Genomic DNA, 22,365 nt, shown 5'->3' with positions numbered 1-22,365 from the left:
CATATGAAAACCACAGCAAATTTACCATCTCTGCCTCCCAGTGTAACTTGAAACTTGTCAGCAGTGAAAGTGGGCATAGCTCCCGTTTAGAATTACTATTCAAAATTCACTTTCTTTCTCACATGCTAAGACTGGTATTTCCTGGGGCTCTAGAGGAGTTAGGAACTTCCATTCACTACATTCCTCCTAGGATCTGTAAAAATTTTAGTAATGTTTCATGGCAGGACTACTGCTCAGCAAATGGGGTGGCATAGGTCTGTAGTTTCCTACTCAGCAGGAGCTGAGTATATACTAAGAAAAGAGAAGAAATGGGTTTGCTGTTTCATAAACACTTTATTCAGTTTAAGTTCTTGCCCTGTCTTCAATTAAGACGAGAAGTCTATTTTTCTCCACCACACAAGTGTTGGTCTCCTCTCCCAGTAACAGTTAGTAATAGGACAAGAGGAAATGGCCTCAAGTTGTGCCAGGAAGGTTTAGATTGGTATTAGGAAAAGTTGTTTCACGGTAAGGGTTGTCAAGCACTGGAACAGGCGACCCAGGGAATGGCTGAGTCACCATCTCTGAAAGTCTTTAAAAGATGTGTGGATGTGGCACTTAGGGACATAGTTTAGTGGTGGACTTAGCAGTACTGGGTTGGACTCAGTGATTTTAAAGGTTTTTCCAACTTAAATGATTCTATAGTTTCATTGAAATACTTCCTTTTGATAGTTTAAAAATATTTTATTTCAGTTTCAGTGTTTATCCTAAAAAAAAAAAAAAAAAAAATCCAGTAACCCAGCAACTGTATTATTTAAACTATATAAGTGGGGTGTTTCTGACAATTTCAAATATTTTCTAAGGCAAGCACCAAGTTGAGAGCTTTGTCCAGTTTGACCCTGTTCTGCAAACAATTTCAGTGAACAGATGCTTCTGGTAAAAACAATTAATTAAAAAAATTCCCCAAATCTCTATTGTACATCTTGGTAAACACTGATTGCTTAGTAATAGAAACCTGGCAAGCTGTCCTTCCTTTTTTCAGAAGCTTCACACAACTGCTTGGTTTTATAAAAAGTGCACATCCAGTTCTACTCTTGAGTAACTTCTAAAGACTCCTGGCTTTCCTCACACTTTGTTTACCTTTTCTCTGTGTTGCACCCCCAGTGTGTGACTCCTGAAGGAATTGGAGCTTTAGAGATAGTTGAGACCACAGAGAAAACCAAAGAATCAGCGCATAAAGCCACCATCAGCTTTAGCAAATGCTGCCCTGGAAGGGCTCTTTCTGACATACCTGTGGGGACTTGTGAGACCGCCAGCTGTACTGGTGGCTGTGGAGAGTAGCCAGCAAAATGTTCTCATCAGTATCCACCTGGCCAAACCGCAGCGTCTCTTGGGTGTCATTACAGATCACGAAATGGCTGAAGACAAACTCCTCTGCCTCAGGGCATCGGTTCTGAAAGGAAAGGGATATGAAAGCCAGTAAGATGCAATGTCAGTTGCAGGACATTTGGCAGCTGCCTGCCCAGTGGCAAGTATTACAACACAGAAATTCAAGATCTCTTTGCTTAGCTTTGGCCTCGTAGTACTCTCTGCAAAATCTAGTTTTTGGGTTGACAAAATATATCCTAAGGCTTAAAATATTTTACTTTATGTTTCTGTAATGCAACTCTTAAAGATTTAAAACTACAATAAAAATGAAATTTTCTAATTTGGGTAAAAAACATCAACAACATTAAATTCTGTGGGAAATGATATATTACATAGGGCAGACAGAGTACAACAGGCTGAGCAGAGAGGCGTGAAGACGTTTCTGAGTGCTTGACAACTGAGCTCCTCTTCCCCAACTTCTGCTTCTACTTTGAAATATTGCTGTGGATCAGCAGAAGACTCCCTCTTTCCTGATACCACAACACTTGAAAAGACAATTAAAGAAAAAAAAGGAGACATGAGGAGAGTATTTTCACAGCTCCATGAGGCTAGTTTGAAAATGCATCATGGCATTTAATAGGAAAAAATTTTTAAAAAATCATGGGTTTTAAAAGTATTTTAGATTTACAGTATTTTTTCTCCAGCAACTTTCCATCCATCTCCTGCTTTTTGTCTGGCTGCTTGTCACTCTGTTGACACAATGAGACTACATGATAGTCATAAAAATTGCCACAGCTACAGGTCTTCCACCCCTGAAGGCACGAACTATAATCCTGTGTATGGGAGAGGTCACAGTGTGACTGATGATTCTGCCCTAGTCACTAGTGGGCTGGCACCTTCCACTGACAAGCAACTATGTAGCAATGACAACAATTACTTGAAGAAACCCAACATTTGGATAGTCTTTATACAATTTAATGGTTCTAACACTAAGTATTCATCTTCTTGTGGTTTTTGTTACCTCTTAATTGACCCATCTTTCCTAGCACACTGCTACGACAATATTTTTCTGTTGGTTGATTTCCCTCTTCACAACATAGCTCAGCTACTTGTTTCTCATACTTTCTTCCCATGACATTGTCTCTAGCTTATAAAACCTCCATGGCTTTTGAGAGCTGATTCTGCTTCCCCTCCTTGCTCTCTCAGTGGACCTTTTAAATGGACATAACAAAGCCAGCACCTTCCCTGCGTCTAATCATACAGGTCCCTTAGCTCCTTGATAACAATGTGCCTGGAAGCCTGCAGAAATTCAGAGATCAAATAAGAGGGAGAGAAATATTTCCTCATATCTCCCTATGCAGTCACAGTTATCCATGAAAAGCAGTCTGGTACATTGCTTGTAGCATGTTACTGGGTGAGGAACATGGAAGTTCTCCTGAGAAGTGAAGTGTGCAAGGTATGTTCAATTTAGCATCCTTGAATGCATGTTCACTACTGGTTACTCCAGAACAACCTAAGGTGCATCTACAGGCAGAGTCACAGGATGTCTGGGGCTAGAAGGGACCTCTGGAGGTCACCTAGTCCAATGCCCCTGCTAAAGCAGGTTCACCTGGAGCAAGCTACACGGGATCCCATCCAGGCAGCTTTTGAGTATCTCCAAAGAAGGAGACTCCACAACCTCTCTGGGCAATCTGTTCCAGTGATTGGTCACCCTTACAGTAAAGATGTTTTTCATGATGTTCAGATGGAACTTCCTCTGTTTCAGTTTGTGTCCGTTGCCTCTTGTCCTTAATCAAGGCAGGCTGTAATTCCTTTTTTAACTAAATGTCAGAATGATCACCTGGGAGTATTTGTGCAAATACTATTCACCCTAGGAATATTTTAGCATGAGAATATTTAGATTAAAACTTCTTCCCAAGTCTCATTACTTTTTCTGCATAAGATCAGGAATCTTTTGTGAAACAGGAGCCAGGTGAGCACAACCAAAACTGCACTTCTTCCAAGCAACAAATCTCATTACAGAGCAGTATGCTTGTATCACATTCAGTAGCAGATCTGGGTGTGCTAAAGGCTGACATTTACAGTGCCCCTTCAGAGTGCAGAGTTTATTTTGGCATTTTCTAGTGGAGGATCTATGACTTTTTACTGTCAAGCTGCCATACCCACATACCCCTAAGTCTACCGCAAATATATATTTTTTCCTGTTACAGCTTTGCAAAATGTTCTTTTTAAAAGGGAGGATTTACTATCCACAGAGCTCAGCATGTTGTTAGAGTCAAACCAATACACAATCCCAGGGGAATTTAAGAAAAGCTTTTTCTTTTCACTCCAATACATTTTCTTGCTGATTACACAGAGATTGAAAGAACAATGCCATAAGATGATGAACTTCCTTCTTTTTAGCTTACTAGCTAACTTAGTTTCAAGTAAGTAAACACAAACTGTAGGTTTTTGCATTTTCCAGAGGGAAAAGAGAGTCCAGCAAGTTTTTGGCATGCATATAACTTCTAAATTCTGCTCAGGGAATGTTATCCTATCAGGAATTATTAATAGACTTGCACACATTTTGGTGCTGATGAATGACTGCCATTAATCATTAGTCTTGAAAGCTGGATTTGCTACTAGAATCCAATGCTTTTAACAGCAACACTTCTGAAAGTTAAGTGAAAGAGGTATTTTAGGCTCCATTTTATAATAGTTCCAAATTTCTAACCAAGGAACACCAAGATTTGCATAACAAGGTGTTGCTCTGTGCTGCCAGGCTTAAGAGAAAGCTACTGATGCCTCCAGTCTGGATGATAACAAATGACTAAAGGAACATCAAGGAAGCTTCAGGATGCTTTAGCTCAGTGTGGCTACTAGGAAACCCATGCTTCTTTGTCCTTGGGGATCTGCAGCAGAACCCTGCACCAATCACAGGGAACTGGATCCCACATTGCTGCTGAAGTCTGATAGTAGAAGCTTCTAGAGTAAGCAGAAAAGGAGGAAAAAAAAAAAGTCAGCAAAAGGATGGAGTGAAGAAATCTTGACTGATAAAACAATGTCTAGAGAAACCACGCACAATAAAACCAAATAGAACCAGACATTTGTGTGGCAATGATGCTGAAGGGCTGAATGATGACTCCAGGAGCTGAAAACACCTAAGTGTGGATTAGGAAAAAAACCCCTCTCTGAATTAAAACAGCAAATCAAAAGAATCAGCAAAATATTAACAGCCTGAATCAGATACAGATTAGGGTCAGTTCCTGAGGGACAATTTCCTGCCCCTCTTTAGATCATTTTTCAGCTGTTCTTTTCTCTCAGAGAGGCCTGGAAAGTGTCTCTCCTTTATTGGTCTTTCAAATATTTTGTGAATTCTATTCAGAGAGGGGGAAAAACATCCCACATAATACTTGTCACCAGGCTTTCCCTGTCTCAGGACTTTCTGCTTGTGTCTTAGCTCACAGCTATTTCAAAGCATTTCTGGATCTGGAAAAAACCCACACCATAAAAGCCTAGGCTTCTTTATATGCGCAAAGTTATTTTCTTTGTGCTTCGCAAGCTACCAAAGACCAGTGCAAGCTTTTTCTCTCCCTCACACACACACACACACACACACACACACACACACTCACACACTCTATCACCTAGTAATGTTTTTTTGACAGAAAGTCTTTAGCAACTTCTTATCTCCCTTGAAGCCCCTCTAAGAGAAAAGAACATTTTCCTTAGGATTCTTTAAACTTCACTCTCATGGTAACGTCCTGACATTATCAGCTAGAAACCTTCCATATCCTTTTCCCTTTGTTCTTTGTGCTTATGGTAGAAAGATGGGGAAACGACAGTGACCACAGACGTAATTTTGACTGATCCCAGCTCATTAAGAAAACTTACGCAACTGCCAACAGAAAGGCAGAAAAGCACCATGCAGATCTTGAGGAAAAGAAGTTCTAGTGGTCTAAAACAGTTTTAAAACAGGAGCTTTTCCAATTTCTGAGGAGTTTAGGAAAACAGTTGCAATGCGAGACCACAAAGGAAAAGCTTTTTCCCAGGAATCACACTTCATACCATACCTGGGGAGCTGTTTTCTCAGCTGACCCTCTGTCTCTAGATATCTCAAAGCACTAAAGCTGTAAAACAATTCATGGAGGCTTAAATGCCCAAATAAAGGGAATAAACCACCACACATTCTACCACATGTATATTCACAGAAGACATGCCTTTTCTACCTCACTTGATAGTCTGTTATTATTAAATAATAAAACTAAATTAATAACAATGTTGAAGCTCCTTGGTCAGGTCTTTAATTATTAAACCCATTACTCTAGCTTTGCATTTACATGTGCATTAGCCAGTTACTGCTTGTAGTTAAACAGGAATTTCAGATTAGACAGTGAAATATGTCAAAAGGGGAAACCGTTTTTAAAAAGTGCTAATCCTCTCAGATTTTCAGCATGTGACTTAGAAGTATAAAGCCTGGTATTTTTTAGGTTTAATCCACTTTCAAAATGTTCACCATTAATTAATTTAAAAAAAGAAAAAAAAACAACTGAAAAAACCACCACCACCACCACCAAAAAACAGTCCATATCCAGGAAACAAAGACACTGACAGAGGCTTCTGTTAATTCTGAACTCCTGACCTAAAGGTGCATGGCCAAATTGTTTCATGCTTCATCTATCTGTCTATTGACTCCAACATCACTTGTTGCAGATTTTAATCCAGTAAAAAATATGTGGAGAATTCAAACAACCTTTCCTGGTTATTAAATTCATGCTTCTACTTGTAGCATTTATATTTCATTTTGTGTGAACAGCAAAAATCAAACAGTACTTACTATTGGGAAATTTATTCCTCCCCCATGCAGTGCATGCCAACCCCCTCAAACTGGAGGTAAAGTCACATAAAGAACATCTTGGCGATAATTAATTTAATAAGCCATTTTGAACCCACTTGCGTGCTAACTGTTCCTTAATTTCAAAGCAATGAAAGTTTTTAATCTCAAATACTCTGGGCTAGATACCCACCACATCAGAACATGGTGGCAAGTACCCCTGACATGAGAGGAAACGAGAAAATTACAGCAACAATTACAGAAGTATATCCTCCTGTGGCTCATGTTAACATTGCCAAATCCATGTATAAATCAGTACCAACTATTCATAGAATGTACCTGTCAGCAATATACTATGCGACATATGGCTCTACTTAATCAAATATACAATTCAATTTTTTTCAACTCAGAATATTCCTTCAAGGCACAGAGTAGTCAGTCAGTCATTCACACTGTGATGTGGTTTAAAACATTTAAATATTTATGCACCATATTTTATTTATATGTATAGCTATGTCTGAGAGATTTTTTTTTTCCTCCATCCAAAGAGGAAACTGACCTTTCTGAAGGCCATTTTGCAGTAGTTGCCACACATGTCTTAGATGAGGGACTAGTACTAAGTCAGAAATATTTTAAACAGCCTACCAAGGGCTCTCTTATACTTTCTATGTTTGTTTTTTATTAAAAGCATTGTTCAAAATATGACAAAAAACAGAAATTGGAGCTACAAAGATTTTTGTTCACATTGATATTTGAGCCAGCTGTAAAGATTTAAATCACACTAGATCTTGTTTTATGAATGTCCTTTTGCAACAAGAAAACCATGGAATGCCCTTAAAAAAGAATTTTTTGATATAAAACAGATGCTTTGTCCTTTTTTGGGGGCTTTGTTATTGTAGTGCCATGATAGGTAATTAATTCCCAGGCTCCACATAGGTCTTCAGGCAGATGAAGAGAATGATTTGATTTCAAGGCTGTAGTGAAGTAAGGGAATTACAGGCCTTTGAGGGGTCATTGCAGAAGCAAGTTTCTTATAGTGGGACTGGCTTCAGCCATTAATGCTGCTTGCACAGAATGTAATGTGAAACTAGTGTTGAACTTCAATAAGGATGGAAGTAGTAGCTGGAAACAATATGCTCAGTTGCTCAGACTGAGCTGAGCTGATGTATCATGTGGCACTCACCTTTTCGTAAATTAATGGAATATTTTGCATTTCAAGACCAGGTCTTTGATTATTCTGATATAAATCCATGTAGTTTCACTGAAACTCAGGTAGTTCTGGCTACGTTTAGCTTTACATAATTTTTTCCTAATTTTCACTGCTACTGTAGAATTAATGTTTATTAGGAAAAAACACTATCAGTGTAAGTTAGAGCTTTTAAATCTTGGAATATTTTTAATGAAAGCAGTTGATATTCTAATTTGCTATTAAATTAATCACAATAGCTATATTATTTCTCATTATTTGCATACCTGTTGCCAAGCTTGAATTGCTGTATTTAGAGAATGAAGTGCATATTGGCCAAAGTTGATGAAAATAGGGTCAACCATTATCGTGCAGTCCAACAGCCTTCCTGCTGTGCTGCTGGAAATAGCAATCTGCCCCCAGATTTTGAAAGGTTTCACAACACTCTGCATGGTCACATTTCGACACTCCAGAAGTTTACAGTCAGCTCGAGTCGAAAACTGGATCTCCTGGAACACTGACTCATCGTTCCACTGACGAAGATATACATGAGGCTCTTCAAAGGAAACTATCATGTATTCTAGTTCAGATGGCATGTTCTTATCAGATAAAAATGGCTTCAGAAACTTTGGTGGTGCTGAAAAGTAGAAGAACAAACAAGACTAGAACATCATCATTGCTGCATTCGGTATGTATATATTGTAAATTGTGTTTTTACTGTTGTACATAAGATGAAAACAAGTAAATTCATTAAAGAGTTGACATCTCTGAAATCTGAAATGAATCCTGTTCACACTGTTTGTCAGATATTAAACAGTATCATAATTAATAGCACCTGCAAACAGAAAGTATCTGCAAACCAAAATCCTCTCATGCTAAATGGACCAGCCAGCGAAACTGCTTTATCTACACACTGCTCAATGCTTCTGATTGCCACCTATTTGGAATAGAGACCATATTTCTGTGAGAATTCTTGCTATAGTAGGTGTATATGATATTCCACACATAGCACATTACAAACACAATAAAAATTAGCAATATAGTATTTGCTGACATGTGACTGTGCAGGCCAACAGGCTCCACACTGGAAGTTGTCTTTGCTGCAATTACGGACAGTTCAAGACCACAAACGGACTGAAATGTGACATACAACCCCATAATTCTAGAAATGAAACAAAACAATATCCTGACACTAAAGCATGAGAAATTTATCACAAAAAAAATCTTACCGCATTCACTGAAGTTTTAGTCGTGCAAAGTGCTGAGCACTGAGGCAGCAGACCCTGCAAGCACGTACACCCCTTGTGCAACATTAAGCATGCAAATATTTCCATTGATGTTATTATTTATGTTGCTGGAACTACTCACATGCTTAAAATTAGCATATGCTCTAGTGCTCTACAGATTTGGAACCAAAACACTCATCCCTATCCAGGATCAAGCCGTGTTATTCTACAAAAGTGTAGTGGATACAACAAGTTTTGTGCTCCCTTTGTGTATAACATAGCACAAAGGAGCCCCAAAACTTAAGGCCTTGAGATGCTATAACAACAGTAACAACAGCATCAATTCAGTCACTGTTGAGAAATAAACCAGCTGTGTTTGATTTTAATCTGATTTTTGCCTTTTCCAGTATATGTAGTTTTAAAGACTGAGCATCTGGAATTGGACTGTAATAGTGAGGAAGATTATGTACTGATAGAGGTAGCTGATAGAGAAGAAATTATTTTCTAGTCATTGAATGTCAGTCTTAGGATGATTTGATAATGAATATATTATAATACTTGCAGAAACACAAAAACTACTCACAAAGATAGCTGGCCCTGTCAAAATTATCCAAGAAGTTTGTCCATCTTCCATAGAAAACATTCCTGGCATTTGAAAATCGGACAATAATCTAAGGATCTCTTGGAATGTATTTGCCATTAATGCAATGACAGAGAGCACTGAACAAAACCAGATGTAGCTCCAAAAGTGATCGTAACTGAAATAACTTAAATCTGCAGTTCTCAGAGCTCTTCCAAGGAATTCTTACTAAGGGGGTTGCAAAATCTTCAAGTATTTTAATAGTACTGTTAATATGCTGGAAAATGTAAAAGATCAAATTCATTCACTAAGATGGCTCAAAAGTGAAGTGGCACCTGCTGTCCCTAATCAGACTACGAGAAACACACGGCTTCTACAGTTACCCGTTCCGGTGGCAGGAAGGGGCTGCTCATCCAGCCTCACTGCCGGCTGTGGGGACTGGCTCAGTGCACACAAGTCATCACACTCTGAAGCCTGGGCCAGTGGCGACTCTTTGTGATAGCTTATTTCAAGAATACCTGTTTGAATGAGGAAATGGGGACCACACAGAGCAAAAGAGTGGTTAACCAGCATCAGTGAACTGTATGTTTTTATTATTCGACATAAAGCAGTACATACCTGTGCCGAGTTGATCAAGATGATGGCATAGGTGGACTTCCAAACAGGTAAATTGGATCAACACACTTAGTGATGGCACAAACCAAGGAGAAAAACAGGAGTCAACCCTGGTACAAGCTGCTAATGCCGTGGGGGTCACAAGCTGGTCACATGTGCTTTGGGACCCAGATTCACTTTCTGAGCTGCAGAAGGAAGATAACAAAGTAGTACTTCAGCACTTCCAGGATTTTACCACCTTACAGGAGGAATTGATGATGTTCCACATGCATTTTCTGACACAGACAACATCATGGTTTTATTTTAATTTATTTTAATTGTCAGTGTCTGTACTTTTTCCATAGCAGAACTTAACAGACAAGATTGCAATCCTTCCATGCCTTTATCAAACTGCACTTTCAATTTACAAATATTTGAACCACAAACCCGAAGCCTATTTGCAGAAAATAAAACCAAAATATGCCAGGTATCTTTAATTGTTGAAATAGCTAAACAAAGTATATTATCATTATTAAAGCTATAAGAATGAGCTGAAAGTTTATCTGGTCAAGAGAATGATTTCTTTGCTCACTTGATTTTAAGGAAACCAACTTGCAACCATCAAACTACCTCTGTGTACGAACCCCTAGCCTATGTAAGCTTTATTTCCTTTGCCCTTCTCATTCTACAGTCAGAATTCAAAAAGAATCTCCAAGTGTTATAAGCTCAGACTGGAGCCCTTTACTAGCATGTATTACAACATATTAACTATTCATTTAAAGTTCCACCCTATGATTTTTTTTCATAGCTGCGCTCCTAACACCATGAATTTCCAAGCATTATCTTTCAGTCTCTTGAGAGAAACTAACACAACATCACAATTCTATAGGCTGCTAAGACACCACAGAAGTACAAATAAACTTTCTAATTTAAGCCAAAACTATCCTTAAAGTTCCTTATTCGCACTCCCTTTGAAGTTTGGCTCTGAAGAGTTTTCGTTTAAAAGTTTAGATTTCATTCAAGAGAATAACGACCGTATCAGTCAAATACTGTCTTTATTTTTAAAATAAAATTTAATGAAAGATGGACTAAGGTTAACTTAATATTTTTGTCTGAAAGTCATTAGTTTTTATCAAACACCACAAATACATTTCCACTGACATTTTAAAGATATTTTAAATTCAAACATAAGTTTAAATTTGAACAATGGCTTTCCAAGCAACATACCTTATGCTTTTAGGACCAGATTTTTCATCATGCAATGTGTTTTACTTCAAAATTATGCACAAATATAGAAGGTACTCAAAATGTTCAGCTGCAAATACATGGAATTCCATCGATAGGTAAATTTATCAGTATTATTTTGTGTTGCAGTAACTATCTAGTGTAGTATTTATTTACAGAGCTTAAATACAGCTCTATCTTAAAACTTATGGACATAAAATACTTATGCAGCAGTAAAACCCAACCAAGATTAGCTAATTATCAAAGAATCATGACAGGGTATTAAGAATGGATTAGGTCACTAAGGTATGAAACATAAATGACTTAATTAGAATTTCAGCTGCTTTCCTGTGCTTCTTTACGTGTTTAAATTGCTTGTTTACCTTCCAAAAACAGTGCTGTAGGCCTTTTGAGAACTGGCATCTTTGGAAATAAAACTATTCTTTGTGTGCACATGATAAAATATCTGTGGGACTGGACCACAGTCAGAGAAATGGGATGCTTTACTTTGCTCTGCCATGGATATTTCTCAGATTGCTGGAACAAAGCAAGGAAGCAAATCCAAAAGGACGAAAATTCATATGCTGATTTAGACAACTAAGTACTTTTGAATCTTTGAAACTGGTTAGTTCTCTCATAGCAAGTATTAATATTTTAAGATTGTTTGCTCATTGCATTTTGATTAGAAGCAGAAATTCAGGAACATATGAAATGAAAACAGAGAAAAGGGTAGATGAGTGCAAAAAAATGTTAACCAAACTATGAAGAACTTCTAAAAAAACTAATTGCACATTGATATTCTGAATTAAGATTTAATTAGCATCAACAGCTGTAACACTGATTGCAGTAAAGAGGAAGGAGATTTATTTCTGATATTTATTTCTTATATTTGATGTTTATTCTGAAAATATCTATTTCTGTTCTTCAGAAACCTACTTCTTGATGCATCTATCAGTGACGAAGCATTTTTATTTCTTTTTATCTGTTTTGGAGATGCATATTTTCATAGAATAAACACCAAACAAAACCTTCCAATTACTTATTCAGTCAAATTTTATATATCTGCTTTTTATTCATTGAGCATTTTACTGTGGTGGAACTTTTGTAATTTCTCACTCATAAACACCATGATGACAGAGCAACAGGACATGCTTGGTGCAGAAGGAAATGTGGAAATGTGGCAGGAGCTTCATACCAGGGAGATAATGTAAAGCATTTAGCCATATTTTTCTCCACTTTTTCTGCCCCACAAGCATCAGACCACACAGAGGTAGTACTCTGCAAGTTAAAAAGCTGGGAACAAAAAGATTCAAAGCTGCTTTTTGTTTCCTAATGGAGTCACCTTAGAAACCAAAAAGGCACACCACTGAAACAATTCCCTGCAAAATTCAGAGTCCAACCACATGCTTAAAACCAGAGAGAAACAGCAAACGAGGATGGGACAATGCTGCTCCATGGGAAAGAATTGGCCTTGAATCCTCTACTCCTGCCAGGGAGGGACAAGCGCTGTCAGTGCTGGACTGAGAGGAGCAGGACAGTGCATCCTAAACCACGGTTAAGACGGTAAAGTCTCTACAGAGAGAAAATAGCCTTGTAGGAACCATCTGAAAGGAAATACAATGAGGATCTTTCATCACTGTTTTCCCCATCTGCCCAGACTTTTTTTGAATACTTGTTTTATCTGTGAGGGGGTTCATTTGGTTTTCACACAACCAGAAATCATATCCAGAATTACAGCCCTCATGTCATGAAAATAAGAATACTGTAACAGTATAAACCAGCTACAGTACAAAATAAAATAAAAGCAGCAATCAAATTAATGTAGTATTTCCTTTAAAAAACCCAACTGTAACGAAAACTCATAATATAAATACAGTTTTTAAAGAGGGACTCTAGTCACTACCATGACCCTGTGATTTTAAATTAAATCCCATTTAAACTTTTTGCTTAGGTACACTTCCATCAGACCTGTAGCACTGCCACATTCTTCTTTGACTTTGCAGAGAGCACAGAAATAAAAACCACAGACCTTTATCACATGCTGTGCATAAACAGCAAACAAAGCAGTGATAACTGAAAACACAGGAAAATTTCTATTAAGTCTTGGTGAACAACAGTAGGAGCACTAATATCGGAAGTAGATGTGATTGTGAAATCAAAATTTGTTCATCAAGTGCATACAATACAAAAACACCCCCACACTGCCTGGCTGTCTTGGTGCTACAAAACGCAGTGTGGACTGTCCACAATTTTTCAGCTGCGAAAGAAGAGGAAGAACCAAATTCTACTGCTTTTGTTTGGTACATCATGCTGCAGGATGGATGTGGCAAAATCGAGGAAATTCAAAATAAAACTGACCTGACTTTAATACCAGAGTTTTTTTCATCTTCTTGTTTTTTTTTTTTCCCCTCTTCCTTTTTTTTTTAAAGTGCTGGGAAATATCAGAATATTTAAAATAGAAAATACCTACATTTGAAGTCATATAAATTATGATATTTCACATCATGCAAAGCAGTGTAAGTTAAATATATGGCAACCGAGAACAATGACTTAGCAGTGACCTGCATTATTCTTGTTATTTTAAGAGGGGAATATTTAAACCAAAACTGCCATTTGTGATGAAACTACAACATGGGAAAATATCCACTGGGAAGAAGAAAGAGACCACTTAACTCATTTAATTTATGACTCAAATGCTGGTCTGAACCCAAATTGTTAGAGGTCAAAATCCAGTACATCATTTACTTTGAATAAAAGCTGAAACAATTAGCAAGAAACATGATCATGATTCCTCACTCGAATTTTTAAAAAGTAGCAATTTAAGGCTTATTTAGAAGTTTTTGTACTTGTTTCATGGTTTGTATCTTAAGGCACTTTCTATTACTATTTCACATTAGTATGTCAGTAGTTATAAAAATACTGTTTAAATTCCACAGAAGATGCACAAATATATAAAACATCTTGTAATGTAACTCATTTAAACAAAAAATTATAAATCATTCCCAACCAAACAAGGAAGGGGCTTTAGTGTCTCACCAACCAAACAGAGCTTAAAAAGTAATTTCAATTATGATTTGTTAGTCCTGCAATAGGCAAATGCAACCTATAAAAATAATTTATTCTGTGATAATTTCCTTGTAATCCCCTGTTTTAAGGTTTTCCATAAACAGTCATTTATGGCATATACGATTTCTTTCATAAACACTGTACTACATCCCCAAGGAGATGCTACATTATTTCACTTAGGAGTTCAAATTTGTTCATTCATTGAATAAACTTCCATAAATGTTCATGTAAACCTTATATATACATATATATATATATGAATGGGATACAAAATTCTCAAAAATAAACAACATACATGTATATATTATGCCCTTCACCAGATAGCTCCTTGATTTTTATACTTCCAATTAGTTCCTGATAGATCTCAGAAAAGCTTGCATACCATAGGATTTAAATCATGACATCTTTGCATATTCCCATATTCATTACTGGTTGATGTATTTCACCCCAATAGCTACTGCTCATCATATCAGCTGAATTCACATCTCACAAACCTTGTTTTCATGTCACATGAGACACCTAAATTTCATACCTTATAACCGATGTTAGGAATCAATAATAAAGTACCACAAGGGATCAGCTCTCTGCTATTAATAAGTAGCATACCATAGAGGTTACCACAAAAAAAAACCCTGCAGAATTTTAAGGAAAAAATATTATGATTGAGCAGCAGCTGCATGCATATGGCAGGGGTTAGAGTCTGACCCAAAATATAACATCAAACTAAGAAGATAAACTTCAACAAGACTAACTTTTTATACTTTACAATTAATAGTGTATTATAATTGCTAATCAATCATACAGTTTCAGCATGTGATTAATGTAAAATCATCATGGGTCTAAAGAAAAACTGAGGTTCAACTTTTATACAGCCTTTGCTTCTTGCTCTCGCAGATCCCTCAGTGTTAGAATTCCTTGGTTTAACATTCAGCACTAGCATTAAGCCTTAAGGCTCTTCCCACAAGTCTGCAAAATCCCATGTTAAATGCTTGCTTTAGAAACAAGACTTTGAAATTTACCACAACATGGGCACTGTGTCTGTCTCTCAAAACCAAGAAAGTTTGGCATTTCTTGGTTAAGTAGAATCCAGAACATATTTCAGAGTGCTTGGTGACAAGAAATTATCCATACCAGTAGCAATATGTTTGATGAAGCCACAGTTTCAGCAAAGTTACTGCCAATATGGACTTCCTATAAAGCCACTAGATGTCTAGAAAGGTTCTCCTTCTCTGCAGGTCCACAGTTTACATCACCACCCCCTACACAAGGCTTCCCTTTAACAGAACATGATCCCTTAGGGCTTAACCATTACCTTCAATTTGTTCTGCAGCTGTAACCATACACATTTCAGTGCTTGTGCACTGTCTCTGAATCTCCAGGTCAGCGACATGCGACTGGCATGTTTGCTCTGTCTCCAAGAAAAAGCCACTGTGCCTCAAACACCATAGATCAAAGCCTCATATCTGAGGAACAGCTGCTCTTGTTTTGGCCCATTAAGTTTTTCTGAGAAGGATCACTGCGGACTGGTCAGGACTACTTCTTCCACAGCAGTCCTTTCTGCAGTCATCCTTATGAAAGCTTGCAGTGCAGCTTTGTTTGGAGTTAGAGAGACCAGTTTGAATTTCTATCATAGAACCACAGAATGGGTTGGATTGGAAAGAACCTTAAAGATCATAGTTCCAACACCCCTGCCAAGGTGTTGGAATATAACTCACACTAGACTAGGTTGGTCAAAGTCCCACCTGGCCTGGTTGAACATTTCCAGGGATGGGACATCCACAGCTTCTTTGGACAACCTATTCCACTGCCTCACCACCCTCACAGTGAAGAATTTCTCCTAATATCCGATCTAAACCTGCCCTCTTTCAGCTTAAATCCATCCCCCCTTATCACTACATGTCCTTGTAAAAAGTCTCTCTCCAGCTTTCTTTAGGCTCTGGAAGGCTGCTCTAAGATCTCCTCAGAGCCATCTGTACCTCAGACAGAAAAATCCCAAGTCTCTCAGCCTGTCTTCACAGGAGAGGTGCTCCAGCCCTCTGATCATCTTTGTAGCTCTTCTCTGGAATCACTCCAGCAAGTCCACGTCCTTCTTAAGTTTGGGGCCCCAAGAACTGGACACAGTACTCCAGGTGTGGTCTCATGAAAGCAAACCCATGCCTTCAAACTAAAAACACTGCTGAAGCAGGGAATATAACTTTTTCTCTCCTCTGATTGAAATCAGAGGGTTTCTTGTATATCTCACAGGTTTCTGGCTTCGGGAGTTCACCCTGACCTACACAAATCTTTAAATTTCCAGTCTACTGTTAGTGCATCTAGGTATAAACCACACTTCTTAAAGCTATTATTGAATTTCCCAGGCCAAGAAAAGTATCAGGACTAGTGACTCTGAAGCCTCTGGACAGGTAGGTGTCAGTTCAAGGCACTTTCCTTTGACTTCCCTCTTTCTCTTCTGTTTATTTACCTTCAAATGCTTCAGTAGTATGGTGAATGTTTTTTGGTTTTTCTTTCCTCTCCTGCTATCCTTGTGCAGTGAATTGCAAATGCTTCAGTTTAATTCCTGTTGTTTCTGAACAATTACAGCTCATTAGCTTATCAGAGCTCCCTGAATGAAACACTGCATATAGTGATAAACCCTATTTGAGCAGAAAACAATACACATGACTACAGTGCTAAATGCCTTGATGAAAAAAAATCTACTAAATTTCACTACATCATTTCCAGTTCCCACCGAGTTCACATTTCTGTGGTGTTAAGCTGACCAGGAAGGCAATTCTGCCAGGGTCCCACATTCAGAGGAATTAACCTTGTCTAAAACACTTAACTTCTCAATGATGAAAATGCATTCTTTCACAATTAACATCAAGAAATCATTTTCAACCTGATACTATTAATGGAAACCAGATGTTTAATTTTCTTCATTGATTTTGTTAGCCATGCTCATATTCCCTGATTTCTCTGAATTCTGTAGCTTTGTTCACCACATTTATGGATGCTACATACTCATACTGAAGCTGGGGTTCATAAACAAGCAGCAAGAATCAGCCAATACCAACAACGCAAGAGAGTAACTTTGGGTTTTCTGCTCTAAATATAAAATGTTAAGCAGGTCTTTGAAAGCAATTCCACTGCTGTTTCTGGACGGACCTTGTACTCATTTCTTTTACTCCACATATTAACCAAAACAGAATGAATGCAAACAGAGTGAATATCTGTCATTGCACACTGTTTCTAGCTGTAAACATAATGAAAAATGGATTCCCAGTGTTTCAAAACACTGATTAAATTTTTTTTTTACTGTTAGCATAGTAAGCAATCTGTGTGAATAATAATGCAATACTATTGAAATAACATTTTGTTCAATATATTTAAAATAGTCATTGACTTGCACTGAGGAGAGAATCAAGGTGATATGTAAGTATTGAATGGAAGAAGAATATTTACTACTACATTATAGAATGGATTGCACCTAAGCCTTCTTTTGTTAATTAGCTGATTTTACTGCCTCGTGCAGCTAGGAGGTTTCAGGACCTGTTTGTCTCCACTTCTCAGTAAGCCTCGTATTCAGAAAATGGATGGTTATGATGCTGCCAGGCTGCCTATGAATCTAAAGGAAAGCTCTTTTTGTGCACACTCCATGCCCTTGTGTGAAGGTGAACTACAGTCTGAAGTTCACACAGGACTAACTACTCTTATTGCATATGAAAGCAGCATCTTAATTTCTAAGTCTCTTGAAACAGATTTTTCAGGAGTGTAGGTAGCATAAGATGTCTTTTCCCTCCTCCTTTAAAATTACCTCTGGTCATCAGCCACATTCTGGCTGCTGTTGAGGACAATCCTCCACAGGTCAGAGGCTATGAGCTCTTTCTGATCATTCACAAGGCTGATGCTGGGCAGCTGGAGTTCACAGACTTTACTTTCTGATAGACTGAATTCCCGGAATGCAACAAATGATTTCTGAAGCTCATCCCAGTACTCCAAGCTGCAAGGAACCTGTGATAAAAGGGAAAAGGCATAATTACTTTATGCTTGATTGCAAATGCATTTTCATCTACACACTGAAAGTGTAAAACTAATTAAACTAAATAAAAGTAAATGGTCATATAGAAAATCATAACTGTAACCATTACTGAGATCTTGTGCTGTCTTGACTTAAATGAAAATGTTTTCAGAATGTCATTGCAGACTAATACTTTCAACCTTCTCTTCCTCTGTACAAAAACAGCTTCTTATTCCACAGGAAACCATGAATACCAAAGACAATTAATCTAACCAGTATTTGTATTATGCAGCCAAAAAATCCATCAGATGTCTACGCATCATGATATCAAAGACATTCTAGTCACAATTTTATTTTTCCTTGAACTCTTTGTTTTATTTTTATTACATAACAAAATATAAGTTTATTAAAATAATCAATGATGCAGAGAAGTAATTGTAATAGACAACACAACACTTTGTGGTGGGCCAACACGTTGCTAAAAATCTTGAGCGAAATAATGAAGTACTTGTAAGCACATGATAGTTTCTTTCAAGGAATATCTAGACAAATAAATACAAATGAAACCAAATAAATACATAGTAGCTTCTGCTTAATTACATCCCTAAATTTAAGTCTGTAAATAATCCACTTGTAATTATTTCTAGATGTATCACTGAACTGGAGAGAATGTTATTATAGACATTTCTATAGGCAATAGAAAACCAATTTTAATAAAAGTATAGATCTTAAAGGGTTGTATCCTAGGTGTCTTTTTCTTCTTTTTTTTTTTTTTTTTTTTTGGTAATAGCAAGAAAGTGAATGAGAATATGAATTTAAAACAAATGCAAACTCACTCAGCTATAAAGATTTTAGAATTAAGGTACAGAAATCCACAGTTATGGCAGTTGTACACTGCCATATTTAGCTGAATTACTAAACGTCGAGCTGACATAAAGCAAATAGTAAGAAAAAATTGCATGTATGTCCTATTACCTGTTTTATCCCTGTGTACCTATGCATAGACATGCATACATAAATAACCAGGGAAAAAAAGTAAGAATATGGCAGAGATGCAAGTAAATTTAGAAAAAGTTTTGTAAACATTCCTCCTTGTTATTCAGTAAAGATTATAATGCAGATGGAGGTGACAGCAAGCTGATTAATTAACAGGAATGAAGGTTAAGAAGGAAAATTCAGGGAGCTCAGTGGTTCAAGCTGGGGAGGGCAAAGGAACATAAATAATCACCAAAGAATTCTGGAGGAATTAACATGTGGAACCACAGAGCCTGAAAGGTGGATTTTTACTACATTTGTCAAGTCACAATGATATGTGAAGACTGGAAAAAGCAACCACAGTTACTAAATTTTTTTTAGTTCAAAATGTAGGACAAAAAAAAAAAATCCGGTAACTGTCAGTAAACCTCTGATGCCAGTAATGTATATAACACAGAGTACCACAGCAGTATCAATCAGGAGAGCTGATTTAATTTTGAAGACTAGAGTGTGAGAAAAAGGGATTGATTTAACATCAAAACCACATGTCATATGTGTAAACATAACAACACATTTGTTTACAAGGTACATATTCAATTGGAAAGGGTGAGATCTGTAAATGTCAGTCGGAAATTGTGAGGCAGTATGATGATGCCTGGAAAAAGCAAATGCCATCCTGAGACACAGCAGGTGAGATATTTACAAAAAATGAGGGACAAATATTAATTCATTTCTATAAAACATCAGTAGAGACTCATCAGGAGTATGCCATGCTTCCAATTCTTCATCTTAAAACTCTATTAACTCTTGCTGTGAAGAGTTGAGGACTAAATGAAATTAAACAACAGGAACATAATTGATCCACCCAGACACTTCCAGAGAGAAACAATTAATAAAAGTCAAGTCTATAGAAATTTCGTGTCAAAATTGAGTTGCCCTATAAATAAAGTGTAAGGCTAGAAACAGTACAGAAAAAGATGGGGATGTGCAAGGACAGTCTTGGTGCTCAGGAAAGCTGCTTTTGATTTGTTAATTAGATGGAGAAAATAATAAGCATTGCCCCAATGGGAGGAGGCTGGGCTTGATGACCCAGAAAACAACAACAGTGCTGTGCACAACAGCAGCAATAAGAAATACCACATTATATTTGTAGCCGTATTTCAGAGTCACACTAAAGTGATTCTTTTTGCTCTCAGTGCCACTAGAGTTTTAGATTTTTTTCAGAACTTCTCAGTGTTAAATTATTTGAATGTTTAATGCCTGCGGACAAACACTCAAGACTGCTACACTAACATAGCAATGTTCCTACCCTTCAATTATGGATACATCTAAAGAACTCCCCTATGTTAACTATGAACACATAAAGAGCAGCTTCCATCATCTGCTATCTTTTGTACTACATTGTGGAGCCATTCACCCTCACATACTTCTTTTTTTAAACCTTCACAATCTCCACTGGTAATAAAACATTTGAGTTTATTTAAAGATTGTAATACTTGGCATACTTCCTATAGCATAAAGTCTTGGAATTACATAATTACAAAAGGATCTGTTTCATTTCTGACAAAAGGCTGCAGCCTTTCATGGCTGCATATATAGTTTACATTTAGCAGTATTTATTTCTGCACACTTTTTAATCTCAGTCCTTAAAATACCTTGAGATTCTTTTAGGAAACTCATTAAATATATTTGAATACTTAGTTTGGTCTTGTGCTTCCTAATGTCTATCAACATCTGAATTACCTTTTCTTATCAATGTTATTGAGTAACACGTGTGCAACAGAAGTCTCATAAAGCTATCATATTTAGCATATTTATTTCTCTTAGATTACATCTCAAAACAAAACTTGTTTTAAGTATGCAAATCTCCCTAACAAGAATCTCATAAAATTGGATTAGAATAGAAAGTAATGGGCATTTTAAAGGAGGCTAGGAAAGGTGATGAATTCTATTCCCACTAAGATTAATGAGCTGGAAGAACAAGTTAGAGAGTACAGTAAGAGAATTTCTTAAGTGGCACTACAATACAAAAACCATAAAACTATCAGTAAGGATAGAGGAAAATAATATAGAGAGATTGAAAATAAAGATTAAAAATAAAGGCAGAACAAAACTTGAAAAACCCAAACTGGATTTCACACATCTTATTTAAAAATAAAAAAAAGGAGAAGGTACATCAGTATTTCCACCCACCCCGTAGGCAGTAAATCTATTGAAACACCTCTTGAGGAAAAGATGGCAAAGTAAAATGATGAAAACAATTATTATGCCATAAAGAAGTAATAACTTCATAACTCCTCTTCAGGCTGTGGTCTGTGGTATAAACTAACACAGTGGAAGTTTCATCTGAGTATGAGGAAGAACTTCTTTTTGTGTGGCTGACTGAGAGAGATTGTAGAGTCCCCCTCACTGGAGATATTCAAGAACCACCCGGGTGCAATCCTGTATCATGTGCTCTGGGAGGACCCTGTTTGAGCAGGGAGGTTGGACCAGAGGATCCACTGTGGACCCTTCCAGCCTTACCCATTCTGTGATTCTGTATACTTCATGACAACCTCTAAAGTGAATTACGAAAAATCTGGAAAGGCACAGGAGCGATTGCTGAACTCAGCGGTATGAGTAGCCAGAAAAAACATCACAAAACAGTTAAACAGACTGGTCAGCAAGAAGAAAAGATTATTCCTCTTTATTTTGGTTTACAATTTTTTCTAACTGTGTTGTAATATGCCAAGAAATCTACCAGAGCAAGAGACAATATGTTTTGAAGTGTCATCTGCATATTAGAGATAACAAATCAAGGGCACACATTATGTGATTGCCTGTAAAAATACAGCTCATGCTTTGGAACTACACAAACTGTAAGCTTTCTAGTTTGAAGCTTGCAAAAGACTTAGTTGACTCAGAATCTTTGATTTCTACATATCTAGCTTTATTTGTTCTAGGGGGTTTATTACTAATGCCTGATCTGGATAAGTTTAAGAAAAGATGGTAGCTCTGGGCAATATAGGCTGCCAAAAATAATAGTTGTGAAAGCCTGGAAAGGGATTATAATGCCAGAACTGAGTCATCAGCAGCGGGAATAAGTGAGCTAGTTGCAACAAAAAATTCTCCACATGTCGAATTAAGTATGGTGCTTTTACCTTAAAATATTTGAATAAAACCTGAGCTATAATCCAAATAATTGTTACCTCTTAGAAAATGTGACCACTAGGGCTGCCTCTAAAAAAGCAAACACAAACAAAGCATATTCAACTTTTTTGCTAAACAACAAGCTTGGTTCTCCAGCAGACACTTCCCTGCAGCTTTTTGTCTTCTTCCATAGCTCTCAAAGACAGTTTTAATTGCAATGATTGTATGCAC

At 37.2% G+C, this 22,365-nt stretch overlaps 1 protein-coding gene across 7 annotated transcripts in view; it reads right to left on the bottom strand.

Moving 5' to 3' along the window:
• The window catches only part of VPS13B (vacuolar protein sorting 13 homolog B), a 436,966-nt gene that overhangs the window by 45,950 nt on the left and 368,651 nt on the right, over positions 1-22,365 (bottom strand). For 4 of the 7 annotated variants that reach the window (XM_032130187.1, XM_032130170.1, XM_032130178.1 and 1 more), the window contains 5 exons: positions 17,827-18,023; positions 9,768-9,949; positions 9,533-9,667; positions 7,631-7,980; positions 1,268-1,429 (listed from right to left, as the gene is read on the bottom strand). In XM_032130187.1, coding sequence (XP_031986078.1) covers positions 1,268-1,429; positions 7,631-7,980; positions 9,533-9,667; positions 9,768-9,949; positions 17,827-18,023 — 1,026 coding nt within the window. The remainder of the gene's footprint in view (positions 1-1,267; positions 1,430-7,630; positions 7,981-9,532; positions 9,668-9,767; positions 9,950-17,826; positions 18,024-22,365) is intronic. The other 3 variants (XM_032130207.1, XM_032130250.1, XM_032130196.1) reach the window with 1 other exon arrangement.

The sequence above is a fragment of the Corvus moneduloides genome, chromosome 1, assembly GCF_009650955.1.
Source record: "Corvus moneduloides isolate bCorMon1 chromosome 1, bCorMon1.pri, whole genome shotgun sequence".
Lineage (NCBI taxonomy): Eukaryota > Metazoa > Chordata > Aves > Passeriformes > Corvidae > Corvus > Corvus moneduloides.
The sequence above is the reverse complement of the archived record's forward strand: the minus strand, read 5'-3'. Positions and strand labels throughout refer to the sequence as shown.